This window comes from Oreochromis aureus, linkage group 13 (genome assembly GCF_013358895.1).
Source record: "Oreochromis aureus strain Israel breed Guangdong linkage group 13, ZZ_aureus, whole genome shotgun sequence".
Lineage (NCBI taxonomy): Eukaryota > Metazoa > Chordata > Actinopteri > Cichliformes > Cichlidae > Oreochromis > Oreochromis aureus.
The window spans coordinates 26,634,795-26,651,491 of NC_052954.1; the positions used below are offsets into that span (position 1 = coordinate 26,634,795).

The 16,697-nt window shown below is 38.5% G+C and overlaps 1 protein-coding gene across 5 annotated transcripts in view; it reads left to right on the plus strand.

The window, feature by feature from the left end:
- Positions 1–15,360, plus strand: part of slc8a1b (solute carrier family 8 member 1b) — a 148,696-nt gene extending 133,336 nt beyond the window's left edge. For 3 of the 5 annotated variants that reach the window (XM_039621683.1, XM_039621681.1, XM_039621682.1), the window contains exons 8-12: positions 2,889–2,972; positions 3,288–3,473; positions 3,653–3,742; positions 8,239–8,342; positions 8,640–15,360. In XM_039621683.1, coding sequence (XP_039477617.1) covers positions 2,889–2,972; positions 3,288–3,473; positions 3,653–3,742; positions 8,239–8,342; positions 8,640–8,912 — 737 coding nt within the window. In that variant the 3' untranslated portion in view covers positions 8,913–15,360. The remainder of the gene's footprint in view (positions 1–2,888; positions 2,973–3,287; positions 3,474–3,652; positions 3,743–8,238; positions 8,343–8,639) is intronic. The other 2 variants (XM_031745586.2, XM_031745585.2) reach the window with 1 other exon arrangement.
- The last annotated feature ends 1,337 nt before the right edge of the window (positions 15,361–16,697 follow it).

The following is a 16,697-nucleotide window of genomic DNA, read 5'->3' on the forward strand; positions in this document are numbered from 1 at the left end:
TCATTTATTTTTATGTTAATCCAAGTTAATGTGTGTAGTAACTGCACAGCACACTGCCCGGATCAGGTGCATAACTCAGCAAAAGTCTTGCGCCGCCCACATTTCCTTATATTTTGCTATTGAAATGTTTTGTACAAGAATAACAAGCTTGAAAGTGAAGTATTGATAGGACTGTTTTTATTCTTCAATACAGCCGAACTCTCTTCAGCAAGCCTCCCTGTAATTTCTTTAAGTAGCCTTTGGAAATAGATCTTCAAGCTTCTTGGAGGATATTCAAAGCTCTTCTTTGGGTGTTGGCTGGCTTTTGTTCTGTTCTCTGCCAAGATGATGCTGTAATGTTAAACTCCATGACTGTATGTTTTTCTATGCAGGTATGCACTATCCACAGTGTGTTTGGGATCACTGTCATGCTGAAAAAAACATCCATTACCAATCTGAAACTTTCGCATGGTGGATCAAACCTGATGGTCTTCTGTGTTTGGGGCTGACTAAAATGCAGCCCCAAACCACAACAGAGCCTCTATTATGTTTTACAGATGGCAGTAGATACTGTTGCACCTCTCTGCTGACCTCCTGTGTACATATTGACAATTGTTTGAATGAAAATTTTTTAAATTTGGATCCATTATTCCTTAAGATCTGCTGTCATTTATATTTAGTCCAGTAATCTGGCATACCTCAGCATTTTATCCCCATTTCCCTTTCGTAAGAATTCCTTCTTTACATCCACCCTTCCATTAACACATTTCTGATGAGCCTTGGACAAACATTAAATGAATCAGCATAAGGGTCTAATGCATCTGTTGAGTCCTGTGTCAGGACATGGCTTCAGATACTGTTCATCTGCTGTAAATAGTTTTTAGGACTGCCACTTCTTTTGTTCTGCCATTCTGCAGTTTCCCCAAACTTCAGCTATTAGATCTTTGGGAATCACCTTATTGATTCAAAAATACTATTTTAAGTCTGTCAGACTATGATGTTTAGATTCAATTAAAGAAATGGTAAAAACAAGTGTGTTTTCGAAACAGGTTGCTAGTAAAAATGTGCCCAAAGATCTAATTTAAAATTGGTATTTGCTAAGTTGTTTGTTATGTGTAGATTAGTTTAAGAATGGATTGAGGTGCCTTGTTAATGACTTAAGTGGCTTTACGAACAAAAAACTAACCAAAACATTCATTTGAAACTGGTCAAGATGAACGACTGGATTGAAAATGAGTAAAAAAGCAGCCGATGTCCAAAAAACCTTAGAAAGACCTTAAGAAAACCTAGAAAACTATTGTTTAAAACCACGTCTCACTCATTGGATGCAACATATAAAGAAATCAAATGCAGCTCAAGACTTTTGCACAGTAAAGTATGTTTAAGACTTAAATATCAGGCTTTATTATAATATCAGCAGATAGTTTTCTAACATGCAAATGGATTGTTGTTCATTACAATCATGAACATGTAACTGTTATATATTCTAATGTTAAGATATAACATAAAGAATAACTAAATATATTTTTTAAAGTCAGACCTCTTAACCCTCCGTATGGGAAACCAGCTGCAGTTTGAAACCTTTCCAAACTCGCCTGGGTTTAAAGTGCTAATGGGTTTTTATTCGGTTGTTTGGAACATTGTAATGCATCACCACCTCTTTGAATGTTAATAGTATGCAGTGACTGAATGACAAGGGTGAAATCAATAAGAGATTATAGCTTTCCCTGGAATCACCCAGTCAGCATGTTTCATGGAAGCAGCAGGTGGTCTCGTTTATTCATTCATTTATAAATGGATCAGAAAAACAGGCAGCTATACAGCGAGCACACAGACTTCTAGTAGCATGTGAGGGTTTCTCGTTTACTGAGTGAGGAGAGTAATTTAAATTTCAGGTTCCAGCTATTCCCTTCTTTCAGCAAACATTCAACACACTCACACAGAACCACACATAGGAGATGCAAAGCCTAACCAAACGTGGTTGGCTGTGGTGGAATTTCAAAGAAACCCTCCCCCCTCCACCATCCTCAACAATACAGTACCTACTGTGGATTACTTCTGATTCCTAGGATCCACCTTTTCACAGTATTTGAAGTGGTCCTCACATGTAGACTATCCAGAAGAAGACCTAGCAGAGGTTGTACTTCACATCAAATCAGGTAGTACGACCTGCCACAAGAGCAACAAGTGACAGAGTTAGAGTTAGAGTTAGACAGCAACAAGTAATCCGATTTGCAGAGAGAATTGCTCTTGGTGCTGATCTTCCCTCCATCCAGGACCTATACAGGTCCAGGGTTAGTAAATGGGCAGAAAACATCTCTGCAGACCCCTTACATCCTGTTCAAACTGCTGCCTTCAGGCAGGTGCTAGAGAGCGCTGTTTATGAAAACCAGGCTCCACAGAGGCGGTTTCTTCACCCAGGCCGTTACTCTCATTGTTGTGATGTGCTCTGTGGCAGGTAAGGTGAGACCCAAACGCAGGACTCAGAGACCAAGGATCAACTAAATGAAGCTGTTTTTTGTTGCTGTAGCATGAAAATGCAAAAATATAAAAACACATAAAAACTTGGACCAGGAGGAAACTAAGAACTCGGAACCTACATGGGAATCATGGAAGACACAAGTAACAGAAAGGGACCAAATATGAACAACAAGAATTATAGAACTAGAATTGTAAATAATGAAAACTCAGAGGCACTAGGAAATACAAAACTAAAGACTAGCTAATACCATAACCATAATCAACCCAAAAACGTAGTCAAAGAACCAGGACCGCGACTCTCGTGAACACTGTGAAATAACCTCCTGCTTTCATTCAGGCCATATGCACATATTCACATTGCAACACTCAGTTTGCATAGTTTCTAACATACAGCTTATTAAAAAAATGTTTCTTTTCTTTGCATGCAGGGAGCAAAGTGTACTGGAGTCTAATTCCTTGTTTGTGTGTACAAACATGGCCAAATAAAGATGATTCTGATTCTGAAAGCAGAGGTTTGGCTTGCAACCACACACACTCTCACACACACACACACACACACACACACACACACACACACACACAGAGGGATTTTGCTTTTCAGGTTATCAGGCTAAATCACTATGGACTATAGAGTCAAACAACATTTTCCACTACAGCAATAGGAAAGGCATGGGAGTGCAGGGAAGACATTGAATCTGCTCCGTGATGGGCCTGGGTCTGGAACTTGTGGATCTTATTTAAATTAGTGTAAACAATCTGCGCTTTTAACAAAGACTCAAGGATTCAACTGGCTACCATGTATGTTTTTTTTTTCTATTTCCTCCCAGGCGAAGATGACGATGATGAGGAGTGTGGGGAGGAGAAGCTGCCCTCGTGTTTTGACTACGTCATGCATTTCCTCACTGTATTCTGGAAGGTTCTGTTCGCCTTCGTCCCGCCCACAGAGTATTGGAATGGCTGGGCCTGCTTTGTAGTCTCCATCTGCATGATCGGACTGCTCACCGCCGTCATTGGTAAGACTTTAAATATTCCGAGGGATTGACAAGAGATGCGACCAAAAGAAACAGTATATTGTATTTAAAGTTTATACACAACAAATGATGGTTTGTTCAACAGCTGAACACATTTGTTTTCTTCTAAGTATATGCTGTGAAGAATAGTGATGGTAATGATTCCTTTCCTATCCTTGCAGGGGACCTGGCCTCTCACTTCGGATGCACAGTAGGCCTGAAAGACTCTGTCACAGCAGTAGTATTTGTTGCATTGGGAACCTCAGTACCAGGTGAGCGTGTGAGCACTTACCCTTTATGTTTATATACATGTATGTGAGGGCGTAGAGGAATCCATCACAGTATGTTTTTGCCATCTACTGGACCGTCTGCCAGCTTTAATCAAATCCTTTTCTCGCTCGACATTTGCTATTTAGCTATGTAAAGTCATTATGAGGAAAAGATCTTTGTTCACCAATGATCCACCTCAAGATATATATATTGATATTTTTGGTTCTTTGCTCAATTTACTACACAAATCAACAAAAGCTACAGTGGAATGAATATCAAGGCACTTCCCAAGTTCAAGAAACACTAAGTAACAAGTTATTTTTATGTATACAGTAGCAACTTTCATAAAGATGGGATATATTTCAGCGTGATATGTTGCACTATAGACTACAAAGTATGCAGGGGATTTTTATGTTGGTTCATCGCAAATTACACAGCCTCGACTCAAATTCACTCATCCAGAAAGAAATGTCATGGTTATTTAGTAACGGGGAATGGGACTTGGGTAATTATCCATTACTAGAAAATGATAGTCGTAATTCTGGCATCATGATAATATTCACTAAATTTGCTTTTCCTGTAATGACAAATAGATTTGAAGAGCTTTTCCACATGAAAGCATCTTTGTATTGATGTTCATTAATATTATTTTTCTTCTGTTACAAATCCAAAGAAGAACAACATAAAAGTAGATAAAAAGAACTCCAGAGCTCACATTTCCCGAGCTCTTATTCTCAGTGAACTTGTACCAGAACTAACCCAGTAGTTCTCAGCGTCTTGCCACAATATTTTTTGTATATGGGTGCCTGTTAGACAAAGCAGTGCAGTCTGCCGACAGTAACATGGCTCATCTTGCGTAAGTGTGAAGAATGACCAAATGCGATGGCTGGGTAATTATATGTTTTAACCTTGGTCCCCACATGCACACACAGACAAATACATCACACATACAGTGTGTACTTGACTGCTAGATGTATAAACTAGAACATGGAAAAACATAAACGACTGCGCAACTTGAGTAATAGACAAGCACACTCATCTATCTGAAAAACATTAAAGCTTGAAAGAGATTTTGCACACTTGTGTACACACACCCACACATACAATGACTTGTACTGTGACCACCATGTGCTATTACCATAAGGCTATTTGTCATGTCAGGCTCAGGTGCTCCCTGTTTTCCCATTTAGGGAGCTTAGGGATAAAAGGCGTGTGCTCCATACTACTTTATACTCACACATAAACACATAGTACATTAGCATATGGCTATACATGTAATATATGCTCATACACTAAGAAAAATATACACTTGATATCAGCTGAATTTATGGACACATACACATACATAGAGATGCCCGAGTCACAGTACTGCACACAGACATACACACAATGTGTAGAGCTGCCGAATGAAAACAAAGTGGCTCAGCCTTTCTGAGGCTCTCAGCCTTATTAACAGAGCCTCCTGTGGCTTCACCACACATGCGCTCACACACACACACACACACACACACAAAGAAACAGACCTCCAGTTCTGTGGCTATTACAGTTAATAAAACCCATCCTGTGCTGTGGTTCTATGTCAGTTAACCTTGTTTATCACAGTTAGCCAGGCTAACGCACACATGGAGAAAGGGAGATAGAAAGAAAACAACTAAAGCGGTGCTGTTAGGAAAATTTGAAACTAAAGAAGCTCACATTTGTTTGTAGTTTGCGGGTATTCGGGTCAAATTTCAGGTAAAACTTTGTTGGTTCATGATTCCACAGTACACTTATTGTGTGCAGTGTATTATCATGACTCCTAATGGCTTCAGAAATTTGATCAGAGCCTACAAACTGAGGAAAATACACAGGGCTTTAAAAGAGAAAAAAAAGAGACACATACAGAAGATAAAAGCATTGTGCAATAAATGTCGGTTCAGGACAATGAAGCTGACAGTCATCATGTATCCTCACAATATTGTATCAATATGACATGATTTTTGACAAATAAATGTAAATAGATAAGATATTACTGGTCAGTCACTGTAAAATACTCAAATACTCTTTGTCCCTCAGTCAAAATAACAAAATAATGAATATTCCTGAATGTTTTTTCAATTAAATTAGTAAGAGCTAATACACATCAATCTCCCAGCACTGTCCAGTCCAAAACAAAATATCTTTAAAAAGTTCTTCAACTGGTTTATACCCCCTGAGTATTTATATACCCCTCTGTGTATTGTTCAGTATTTTGTGGACCAGTGATCTATAATAAGGTATCTCAAGAGGGCCAGATTTCCTTTGGATAGTCACGGTCCCCAGACGATTAATGCTTCTGTTTTTATTCCCTTATTGCTAACACCATAAACATTCCAAATGCCAAGATTTTCCTGAGCATATTAGTTGCATGTTCTTCCATTTTAAGAGGCAATGGGGAAAAACCGGAACAGAGAGGGGAGAGGGGAAGAAGGAGGAGCATGACGTAGAAAAGAGAAGAGAGAGAGACAGTGACTGATTGACAGAGAGGTAGTGGAAAAGGGCAAAAAGCTCTCCAGGGAGCCATACTGTCACATAAGGAGCTTCAGAGTGGAACCTGTTTCACAGAAACACACACACACACGTCACTGCTGAACACGTACACACCCACGGACTCACCCACTCAATCAAGCTCACAAGCACTCAAAGACCATTTGATGCACAGGCATGCATGCCTTTGCCAGCTGGTGGAGGCATGGCATCAGATTGGACCCAGGTGGCAAACTTCACAAACACACAAAGACACAGTGTACATACAGTATGTGTTCTTAATACAGAAACACACACACACACAAAGACAAGAACACACAGAGCCTTGACACACATCCACAAGCCCAGCAGACAGGTGTTAGTCTCTTTCACAGGCCAGTTGTCACATCTATCACCACCCTGTATCTACTCCTTGATCCTCCCATCATCCTCTTTTCCGCAGCCAGGTTGGCTGCTGCTTCAAGTAATCCCTTCCTCCTCTTTTCATCCTTCGCTTTCTTCCTTAATCTCAGTTTTTGTCTCTTCTTGTTGTATCTGGCAGAGAAAGGCAAGATGACATGAATCACTAACAAAGAGAAGCTAGCCAGAAAAGAGTGCTAACTGACCATTTGGCTATTTGCTCACCAAACAGCCTATTGTTGAGATCTGGCAGAGTCACCGTTGCTCCTTTCAGTGCAGAGCATCACTTTGGAGCTGCTGTAGTTTGGCAAACATGAAGGCAGGGGAAATTTTTAGGACTAAGCAGCACATTGCTTCTTAGTCGCCAGGCCAAAATCTGTTTGCCCTGCAAACTGCAATTCAACTTTGTAAATTCTTGATCTTGGAGCAAATCGTGCATATGCTGGCTGCTGTAGAAGAAACACTGCAATGGGATTAAAGATTGTGGCTCCTAATTTAAGGTTGCCTGTCTAAAGATGGAAAACAAGATTTACATAGTGCTCTGTATGTGGTCTGTATTAATAGCTATATACATTATGCATGCATGAAAAGTGTCCTTGTCTGTCCATGCAGTCTTGTGTAACCCAGAAATCACTGCAAATTTATCAGATCCAGAGTAATTTTCATAATTCATGGCAGGAAATTATCCCATTACAGCTGCTCAGTCATGTGAAAGTCGTAGAATTGCTGAGAATCAAAATAATTAAAGGACAGGAATAAAAACATAGCACTGCGATGCATAATTCGAGTCTTCCAGTAACAGTCTTACTGGGTCTTCCAGCAACAGCATTGCTGTTTCCTGGAGAAACATTGATTCTAATAGACCAATGTTTGTAATCTCAAACCTTCTTTTCTTGCTGCTCTTAGATTATTCCTGTTTGTCAGTGGCAGCAATGGGATCCTGATTAATTCTGTGTTGCTGTGAAACGCAGAAGCATACACTAAGTCAAACCGATTCATTAGAAGAGCTACAAAGTCATCCATCTTTTTGTGCAGAAATCTTACCTTGTCCATGATGATAAAAGTGTAATCCAACTTATATCTCCTCTTTCGTCTCCTCATCTATCCTTTGCCTCCCCTCCTGGTACCTTTGGCATAGATATCCATTGTTGTTATTCTGGTTGAAAGTGGCAATAACATAAAAAAAAGTTCAAATACTCTATGATAACAAAGGCAACTGTTACAGGCTGCATGCACAGTTGGGGAATTTTGTGATTAGGCATGTTAGTCTGTTTGCAGTGTTAGACATTAAGTCAGTAACACTTAATTTACACTGAATGGAACATTTTGTTTTATTTATTGCTTTACACTTTCACTCCACAAAAACGGTTGCATTAATTTCTTGGTGATGGAAGAAGAATAGGAAAGTCAAAGCTTTTAATAAGTCATCATCAGAAATAAGAGTGTTTTTTATCTTGCTATCAGCTATATCTGATCTTTTTTTGTCTTTGTCGTTAACTTGAACATGAGAGATTGTAACAACGATCACCAGTTACTTTATGGCCAATAACAAATCTGATTTTTAGCTCTTTTTTCTCTCTCTCTCTTCATCCAGACACATTTGCCAGTAAGGTAGCAGCTATCCAGGATCAGTATGCAGATGCATCCATTGGTAATGTGACAGGCTCCAATGCTGTCAATGTGTTTCTGGGCATTGGGGTAAGTCCAGCACATTTAATTAAAGATTTATTGATTGATAGCTATTTAGAGAAAATGCAGTACTGCTTGTCATTTTGCTGTAGTATAAATTATTATGTTGTCCTTGGTATAAATGATAGGTTACTGCATGAGTCCTATTCTTTAATTCTGCGTGAATGAGTGTGTGACTGACAAGTGGTATGGTCTGTCACACCCATCTGCCTCCTTTGACAAAGTCTGTATTTGCTTTTGTTTCCTTTGTTGTACATGGTCACCGCGTCTCATGTTATTAAATTCAGTTTTGCGGCTGTTCAACAGGTGGCGTGGTCCATTGCTGCCATCTACCACAACAGCAGGGGCGAGGAGTTCAGGGTAGATCCTGGCACGCTGGCTTTCTCGGTCACTCTCTTCACCATCTTTGCCTTTATCTGTGTCGCCACGCTGATGTACCGACGGCGACCAGACATTGGTGGAGAGCTGGGTGGGCCCCGGACTGCGAAGGCCCTTACCACCATGCTGTTCGTTAGCCTGTGGCTCCTCTACATCCTCTTCTCCTCACTGGAAGCCTACTGCCACATCCAGGGCTTCTAAGATGATAGGAGATGTTGAAGAGAAGGGTGGGACAAAGCAAGAAAACATGGAGGAAGAGACAAGGGGGAGGTGGATGAATGGATGAATTTGGATTTAGGAATTAAGGCTGTCTCGTTGTTCTATAAGTCCCCCCTTCTGCAATAGATTTAATGATAGATGAATGGATGGATGTACAGATGAAGGAGTGCACATTTAAACAGATAAAGACAAAATGGAAAAAGGTACAGATGCATGGAAGGACGACAAAAAAACATGAGATTAATAGGAGCAAGTGAAATTATCCAGAAGGGTGGAAGCTTAATGAGAAAAGAAAAAAAATCAAAGGTATATATTCGTGTATCACTCTAAAAGTGCAAACCAATCAAGTCATCTTATTAAACGTGTCCCAACTGGCTCGACCATATAGAATTACAATGAATTTAAACACATGGACTGAGGTTAAAACAGAGGTACACACCATAAAAGCTCCTATTGAGAATGAGTGGTTTCAGCAGGAGCCCTCTTTCAGTGCAGTGCATCGCCTGTGTCCAACCACTGTAACAGGCAGGAGTGAGACAGACAAAGAAAGAATAACTTTATCAGTATGTACGTGCATGACCAGACAATACTGAAAACATAATCAGAAGAAACCGGATACATTGCCACAATTGTTTCATGACAACTAACTGTGTGTGTGCTGGTGTGTAACAGTGGGTGTCCGTGCTTGTGTGTTGTGGGAAGATGGTCAAGTACTGTGAAAAAAACGCCTCTCGTCTTGCTCTCACCGCGTGAGGCGAGATATGCTTTCGTGTTCGAGGTCTTTTTGACTCTCGCTCTCCCAGCCTGTAGAAATGCCGAGTACGACTTTCGCAGGAGAGCACATTCAGTGAGTGAAATGTTTTAAGCGTCACTGAGGTTCGAATTGTAAATATAAAGAGCTGATCGTACATTACAGCTCCACGGTTTTCCTTCTGAATGTCTCGGTTACGCCATGCGCTCCTGAACGGGCCCTCTTTCTGTTGCTTTATACTGTAAATGTAAATGAATTAAGGACTAATTTGAACCAAGAAGTGGTTAGTGTGCTTTTACCTTTAATAAGGTCATGTCTGAGAAGACGAAATGGCCACTCTACCGTCGAAAACTGTTAGAAACTATTATCACTGCATAAATATCTAGGTATTTTTGTTTTTACTATGGAACCACCTGGTGTTATCTGGTGTTCCACCTGTGGGATTGCCGCCATCATTTCTGAATCATAACTTTTAAATAGCCTGAAAATTCTAGCTAGCACCCTTTATAGGCCTTCTTTTCCTTCATTTTCTGCCGCTTGGTTTACTTAACAGCTTCAGTCATTATCTCTGTGCGTGTCTTAAGCATCGCCAACCTGGCTGGTCGCTGGACCAATCAAAATCTTCAAGGGCTTTGTAATAACCACTAATCCCTAACCCTGACCCTTGATTTATAATGTTTCACATAGATTGGTCATTAAGGGGAATATTTAACAGACGACTATATTGCTAAACCTTACACACTGACTTCTCAGTTAAAAGAGCTTTGCTTCAGACTAGCGCAGGGCTACATGAGATAATAGCTGCATGTCTTTGTTATGTTACCACACCAAGCATCAAGAATTTCCTAGATATTGTAAAAGTAACCTGCTGCTTCTAAGTACTCATTCAGACAAGGCTTCAACTTTTCATTCCAAAAAACACTACTAGTCAAAAACATTTTACTCATAATATGTCTGGATGACGAAGGCCTTAACCTAAAGAAAGCAATTACCATCTGGCTTTGTCATGTTTCTTTATTCAAAGGTAAGTTGCTTTCAAACAAATAACCTTAATGTGATCTGTGGGATTTACTCGTTCTTGTTGAACTTGACACATTAGTTCAGCTGCCAGTTTTCAGTCTTAACACAAAAGCCATGAGATAAAGGGATAGCTGAAAATGATTTTCTGTTGGGCCGGACGTCGGCTTAGAGGACGGGGTAAATGCTGTTGTACTGCAATAGCCCTGTGTGGATATGTAACACAGGTTACATCTAATCTCAGACAGCCTCTGTTTGACAAGCTCACACCGGTTTCAGGGCAATAACAGAAAGCTAACAGGGATACAGTTACAACACTTGTCCCCACAAATCTCCTCCTGTTGTGGAGTATATAGCCCAGTGTTTTAATTCTCAGTAGCCATGTTACCATGGTAGTCCACCCTAAAAGCTAATTAACTCCTAAAGTGTATAATCTCTCTTTGTGACATGGGCACAAACAGTCTCTGTTATTCTATTATATATGTAGCATACTTTTGTTAGTTTAACAATGTAAACTGATCTTAAATTATTACCATTGGTCTGTGTGCATGATGTGACAGAGGCCCACTTGGACTTATTTATCATCCTAATAGTGTGCTAGTAGCTTAAAAGGACACCGGGGCATATGAAACACTACGTCTACTGCGTGCAGACCAAACTAACTGCCAAATCATAAGACTCACAAACTAAAATTCCAAAACACTAACTGTCTGGGAATCTTCTGCTTTCTGTGATTCAGTATTAGACAGACAACGAATCGATCCCAAAACCTCGAACACAAAGGGCCCAGAATTATGTACATTTTAAAGCCTGTCTCGACTGTCAGAGAAGTTTAGACTTCAGACTGTTAACTATTGCAACATTCAGCTAAAATCACAAAGATCTCAGCATACACGTAACTTACAGTATATGTAGGCATAATAAAAGTCCATAAGTCCAGAATTTCTCTGCTTCTAATGTGTTTTTTACTTGATGTATATGATAAATTGTATTTATAATGTCATCTGTAAAAGTAAGTAGTCCGGACTAGATGTAATCCATTTTAAACTTGGCAGGAATCTTGTAAAAGGCAGATTTTAACCCCTGAGAAAGTAGACCTGGGCTGGCTTAGATTGGATGAGTTTGGCAAATCCAGATAATTGCAACAATATAAATACTCTGAATATAGCTTTTGAAAAAATTATTAATTACACACCAACACTAGGATGAAAATTTGGGAAGACAGTGCTACAGAAACATGGCTTTGTTGCTGCAGTCTAAGAAAAGACATTTGGTGTATACGTCGTTTGATAGCTACAGTATAATGAGATATTGCATTAATTGCATTTGTCAAACTCAGCACAATCTGTGGCTCTGCATTAGAGTAGCTGTTCTTAAGTGAAGGCCTTGGAGTGGCAGTTTACCCCTGTTTTGCCAAAGGGAAAACTTTATATCAGATATTAATGTTTGCAGTCCAAATTGTAAAGGGTTTTCTAACCGATGGATCTTTCTTAAAACACCAAATATAATTCATATTTCACTAGTAATCTGAAAAGCATTAAAAAAAAGGCTTGATGTTGTTTTAACAGAACTCAAATCTTTTTATTTAAATTTGTATGTATTTGTCTCTTCACTGGCATGGAGCTGAGGGTTTATACACTGTAAAAAAAACTAAATTATGCTAGCTTGCATTTAAAAAAAGAAGGAATAACAATATTAAAGCTGTATGCATCACTTTTTGAGTACCTTCAGCAAGGTATTAATTGTCTTTGATATTGCTAAATCATGTTGGAATTACTTAAAATGTGCCAGCTGCCTAATATTTTAAGGTGAACTCTAGCGTGAGCAGGAATCAAATGCTTGCAAAAATGCAGTTTCGTGCATTAAATTAATGGCGTGTATTTTTTTTTTTTTTTAGATGCTAATAGTTTTCTTTTATGGGAATTTAGCTCTTTTGCTGCACTGGCTTTGTTGCGCCGTCTCTCTGGGTGTATTCACTTTGGCTTAAAAGCTAGTCTGACATGAACCTTATTGGCAGATTAATGACAGCTGTTCACAGAGTTTGAAACAAGGCTGGAAACTAAACAATGTTAGCTGTTGTTTAGCTAAAGACTTTTCTTGGCTGTACATCATCAAATATTAACTTTCTGGTTGAAGTTAACTTTTTTTTTCTATCTGCAACTAGCAACTTTCCTGCAAAGACTGTAAAGCAATTTGTTCCAGCTCAAGTCACAATAACGCTTGAGTCCAGCTTCATGCTTTGGTTTGAAATTCTGCATTTTAAAGGGTCAAAAGTTAGCCAGGTCATCACTGTATATATTAACACTAACAACTAGTAAGGAGTAGAAAAATGAGCTGTAGATTGCATTTGTTTTAACTTTTGTTCTTCTGTGGTGGGGTTTCAAACAGAATTGGGCAGGTTTTTAAATGAAGGACAAGCATTGCACTGGTTCTTGTCGCTTATGTGAAACGGCTACTACGTTGGTTCATTTACAGAGTTCCTTCTGATGTAAACAACAGAGATTGTGTTTTCTGTCTCTGATTTACACAATAATAATGATGTACCTGATGTAAAAATACAGTGGTGTTGAATCAGTTGTAAACCATTAACAATGTTGATTCTAATGTAAGGGTTGACGATATGTTTGTGTTGCCATTTTCACTTTTTAACTGACTGTCTGTCTGACAGACCGAGAAATAAATAACAGCAACATCGGACAGACAAAATGAGCAAAAGGAAGGACAAATGCCCCTACTGGTACAAGCAGAGCAATATTTGCTACAGAGAAAAAAATGTACCGCTGGAAACAAAGGCTACCAGAGCTATTCTCTACCTTAAAATGCAACATTTAACATGTAGAAAAAAGGATGGTGATGTAGAGAAGAAGGAAGAAAAAGAAGATGAGACGAAAGAAGATGAAAATAATAATAATAATAATAATAATAATAATTAAAAAATGAAGTTACAGCCATATGTTGATTTCTGGGTCAGAGAGACTGATATGGACTTCTCCTGCCCAGCATGTGTATTGTTATGGTGTCTTTATCTGTCCCCGTGTCTCTCCACCCTCTTTCTCTATCTTGCTTTCTCAATCTCACTGCTGCCAAAGTAACCAAAACAGGCAGTTCTCCTTTTGTTCCGTATCTTCTTCCCCGCTCCCGTTCTACCCTCTGTCTCCCTATGCCATGTTTTCCATATTTTGGAATGTCAATGTGCTACTTGTTGACACTGTGCATGAATGATAACATGTCTGTATATAGTTATAGAGAATTGTATCCCATTCCCTTAGTGTTGACTAAAAAAGGTTTGAATGTTGTACAGATTCAGGTTTTCCTTTTTTCTGTTTAGTTACATTTTGTAATGTATGTAGAGCTTAACAACATTTTGTTTTTAATTTAAACAAAGATGCGATGACTTTTTTTGGAGTAACTTGCACATTACTAATGAATTCATCAAGTTTTTTTGTTAAAAAAGGCAATATCTGCTGTTATTGACTGAGAGATGAGATCTTAAAGAAGTTATGTATCTTAAATAAGTAATCTATATGGGAGCTGCATGGGTTATTTGTACAAAAAAAAGACACTGCTTGCTACTTCTAATACCGTGGCTGTATTCTCCGACAGAGGATGAGGAATACTGTATGTATATCTAAAGGTTATTTTATCATTAAAGAAATAATAATAATAATAATGTGTATATACTGTACAGTGTTATAAGTGAGGTGGACTATACGACCATCACACTAACCGTAGAGAATTAATTCTACATATTTATTTAAAGGAAACAACAACACTCGCTACACTCAAGAATGACATATATTGCCTTTTTGGAGAAGTTGTAGTTTGCTTAGAGCTTATTTCTCTATCTCTGCCTCACTCTGCCCTCCCATGCATCCTCTTTCTTCATTCTTGGTTGGTTAATTTTTTTCCTTCCATCTGCTTCCATTTACTTTTATGTTGCCGTTGGAGGCTTTCGAGATTGCCTTTTGTCAGTGATTGTTGTTGTTGTTTGATTCAGACAGCGTTATGTTTTTAGTTTGTCTTTCTGTCTGTTTAACTCGTGTCTCACTTATGGCTGCTTTTTATGCCCCCTAAATCATTATCTCTAGAACTGCTTCTATTCACCAACATCCAAGTATAGTTATGAATATCTGCCTGTGTCTGCATCTGATTTAGTCTCTCAACGGATAATTTGTTTGTATTTAAATCACCATCTGTTTTCCGAGCTGTCGGTCATTTATCTTAGTTGCTGAATAATTCTCTTTTCGTTTTTCTTTCCTAAATTCTTCCTTTGTGCCAACAAATTCTGGTTTTTATTTCTTCACTCCTTCCTTTCATGCATCTTCTCTTTCTTTCTCTGTCCTCTTTGCACTTTCGGGGTGTTTCAGGGTTTTTTATGTTTGTCACTTTGATTTGATGTGGGGTTTTTTCTTTCCTTAATGGAACAGTAACTTTAATAGTCATGTTTGTAATAATTTTTAAGATTTGTTTTCTTTTTGCCGCTGTTTCTCTGTGTGTGCGTGTATTAACTTTCTTTTCTTTTTTAAATTAATTTCTGGTCAAGACCAAATGATAGGAGGAAAGTTGTTGTATGTGTGTTGCCACTAACTGTGACTGCTCTCCATGGTACATGGTACATCTGATAAAACCAGTAAAATAAAGTTTGGGATACCCTGTTTCAGAGACCCTGTGAGTGCACTGCCTTTCTACAGTGTGTTTGTGAGCGTGCGTGTTTGTGTTACATCCTGTCTGTATTTAAAAGCTTTAGTATCAAACATATTTATTATGCAAATTTCTATTATTAGCTACATATTCAATAAGTTAATGGAAGCTGGAGCCAGCTCGTCTGTGTGTCTCTTGTACACGCAAACATCCATTTTCTTTCATATGTTCCCACCGAAGATGATTAATATGACATTTGTCTGAATGGCTGACTTGTCATTAACTGTCATCTGACTTTTTTTGTTATTGTGTCAGTGATAGAAGTGACAGCTGCATCTGCTGATTAGGTGTCATGTATTGTTTCCATTTGCTTTGCTGTTTTTTCCCATTTAAAAAATATATATTCACAAGAAAAATCTGAATAGAGACTACCTTATTTAATTTTATGCAGTACAGATAGAACATTTCATCTATCCTTTAGAGTACAAAAAAAGTTCTAAATTCCCATTTGCACTGGGCATTTTTAATTATCTGACAAATTATGTCCCCTGCTGTGTAATTTATAGTAGTTATAGACTTTATATACAGTACTGTGCAAAAATCTTGAGTCACCACTCATTGGTTTATATGTAGCTTGGAAAAGAAGGAAATTTGCAAATAATTTGCAAATATAAATGTAAATAAATTTGTATATAATGAGTATATTTCTAATGAGGTTTGACCAACCCAATTCACTTTTGCTTCTTGGAAGCAAAGCACAAAGAGCTGAAGGTTGGCTTGTGACTTTTGCAACAATGTAAAGCCTTGAGGCGACTGTTGCTTGGCACTTTATAAATAAAATTCAACCAGATTTCATTCAATTGAATCATGACATCCCCCTCTGGTAAGCGACATCCCACTATTAAGCTTCAATCTGAGCTTTTCTGCCATTACCACTGATGTGAAACCGGACGTGAGGATCTGACTGAGAAACAAAGGGATACTGTATGCTTATAGGCTAAATCACACAGTAAAGTCTGATTAACAGTCCTTTTGAATGGGTACAATAATTTTAAAAATGGCTATCATTTTATATTCAGTAAACTAGCTTCTGTGGCCATAAACCCATCAGAAAAGTGTTTTGAGGTCACAGAGTGAGAGATCTAAAGGTTCATATAGACAACAAAAGGCTTTCCCACTGCTGTTAGTAAGAATGCAGGCTTAATATTACAAACCTTTTAACACTAATTAGTCATTGCAAATATTGGCATCACAAATTTCACTTGCCTTTCCAAATCACTACCTTAACTTGTGTTTACCACATAACATACAGTTACTATATTACGTGCAACCTTGTTACTGTCACTGTGCTGATACAC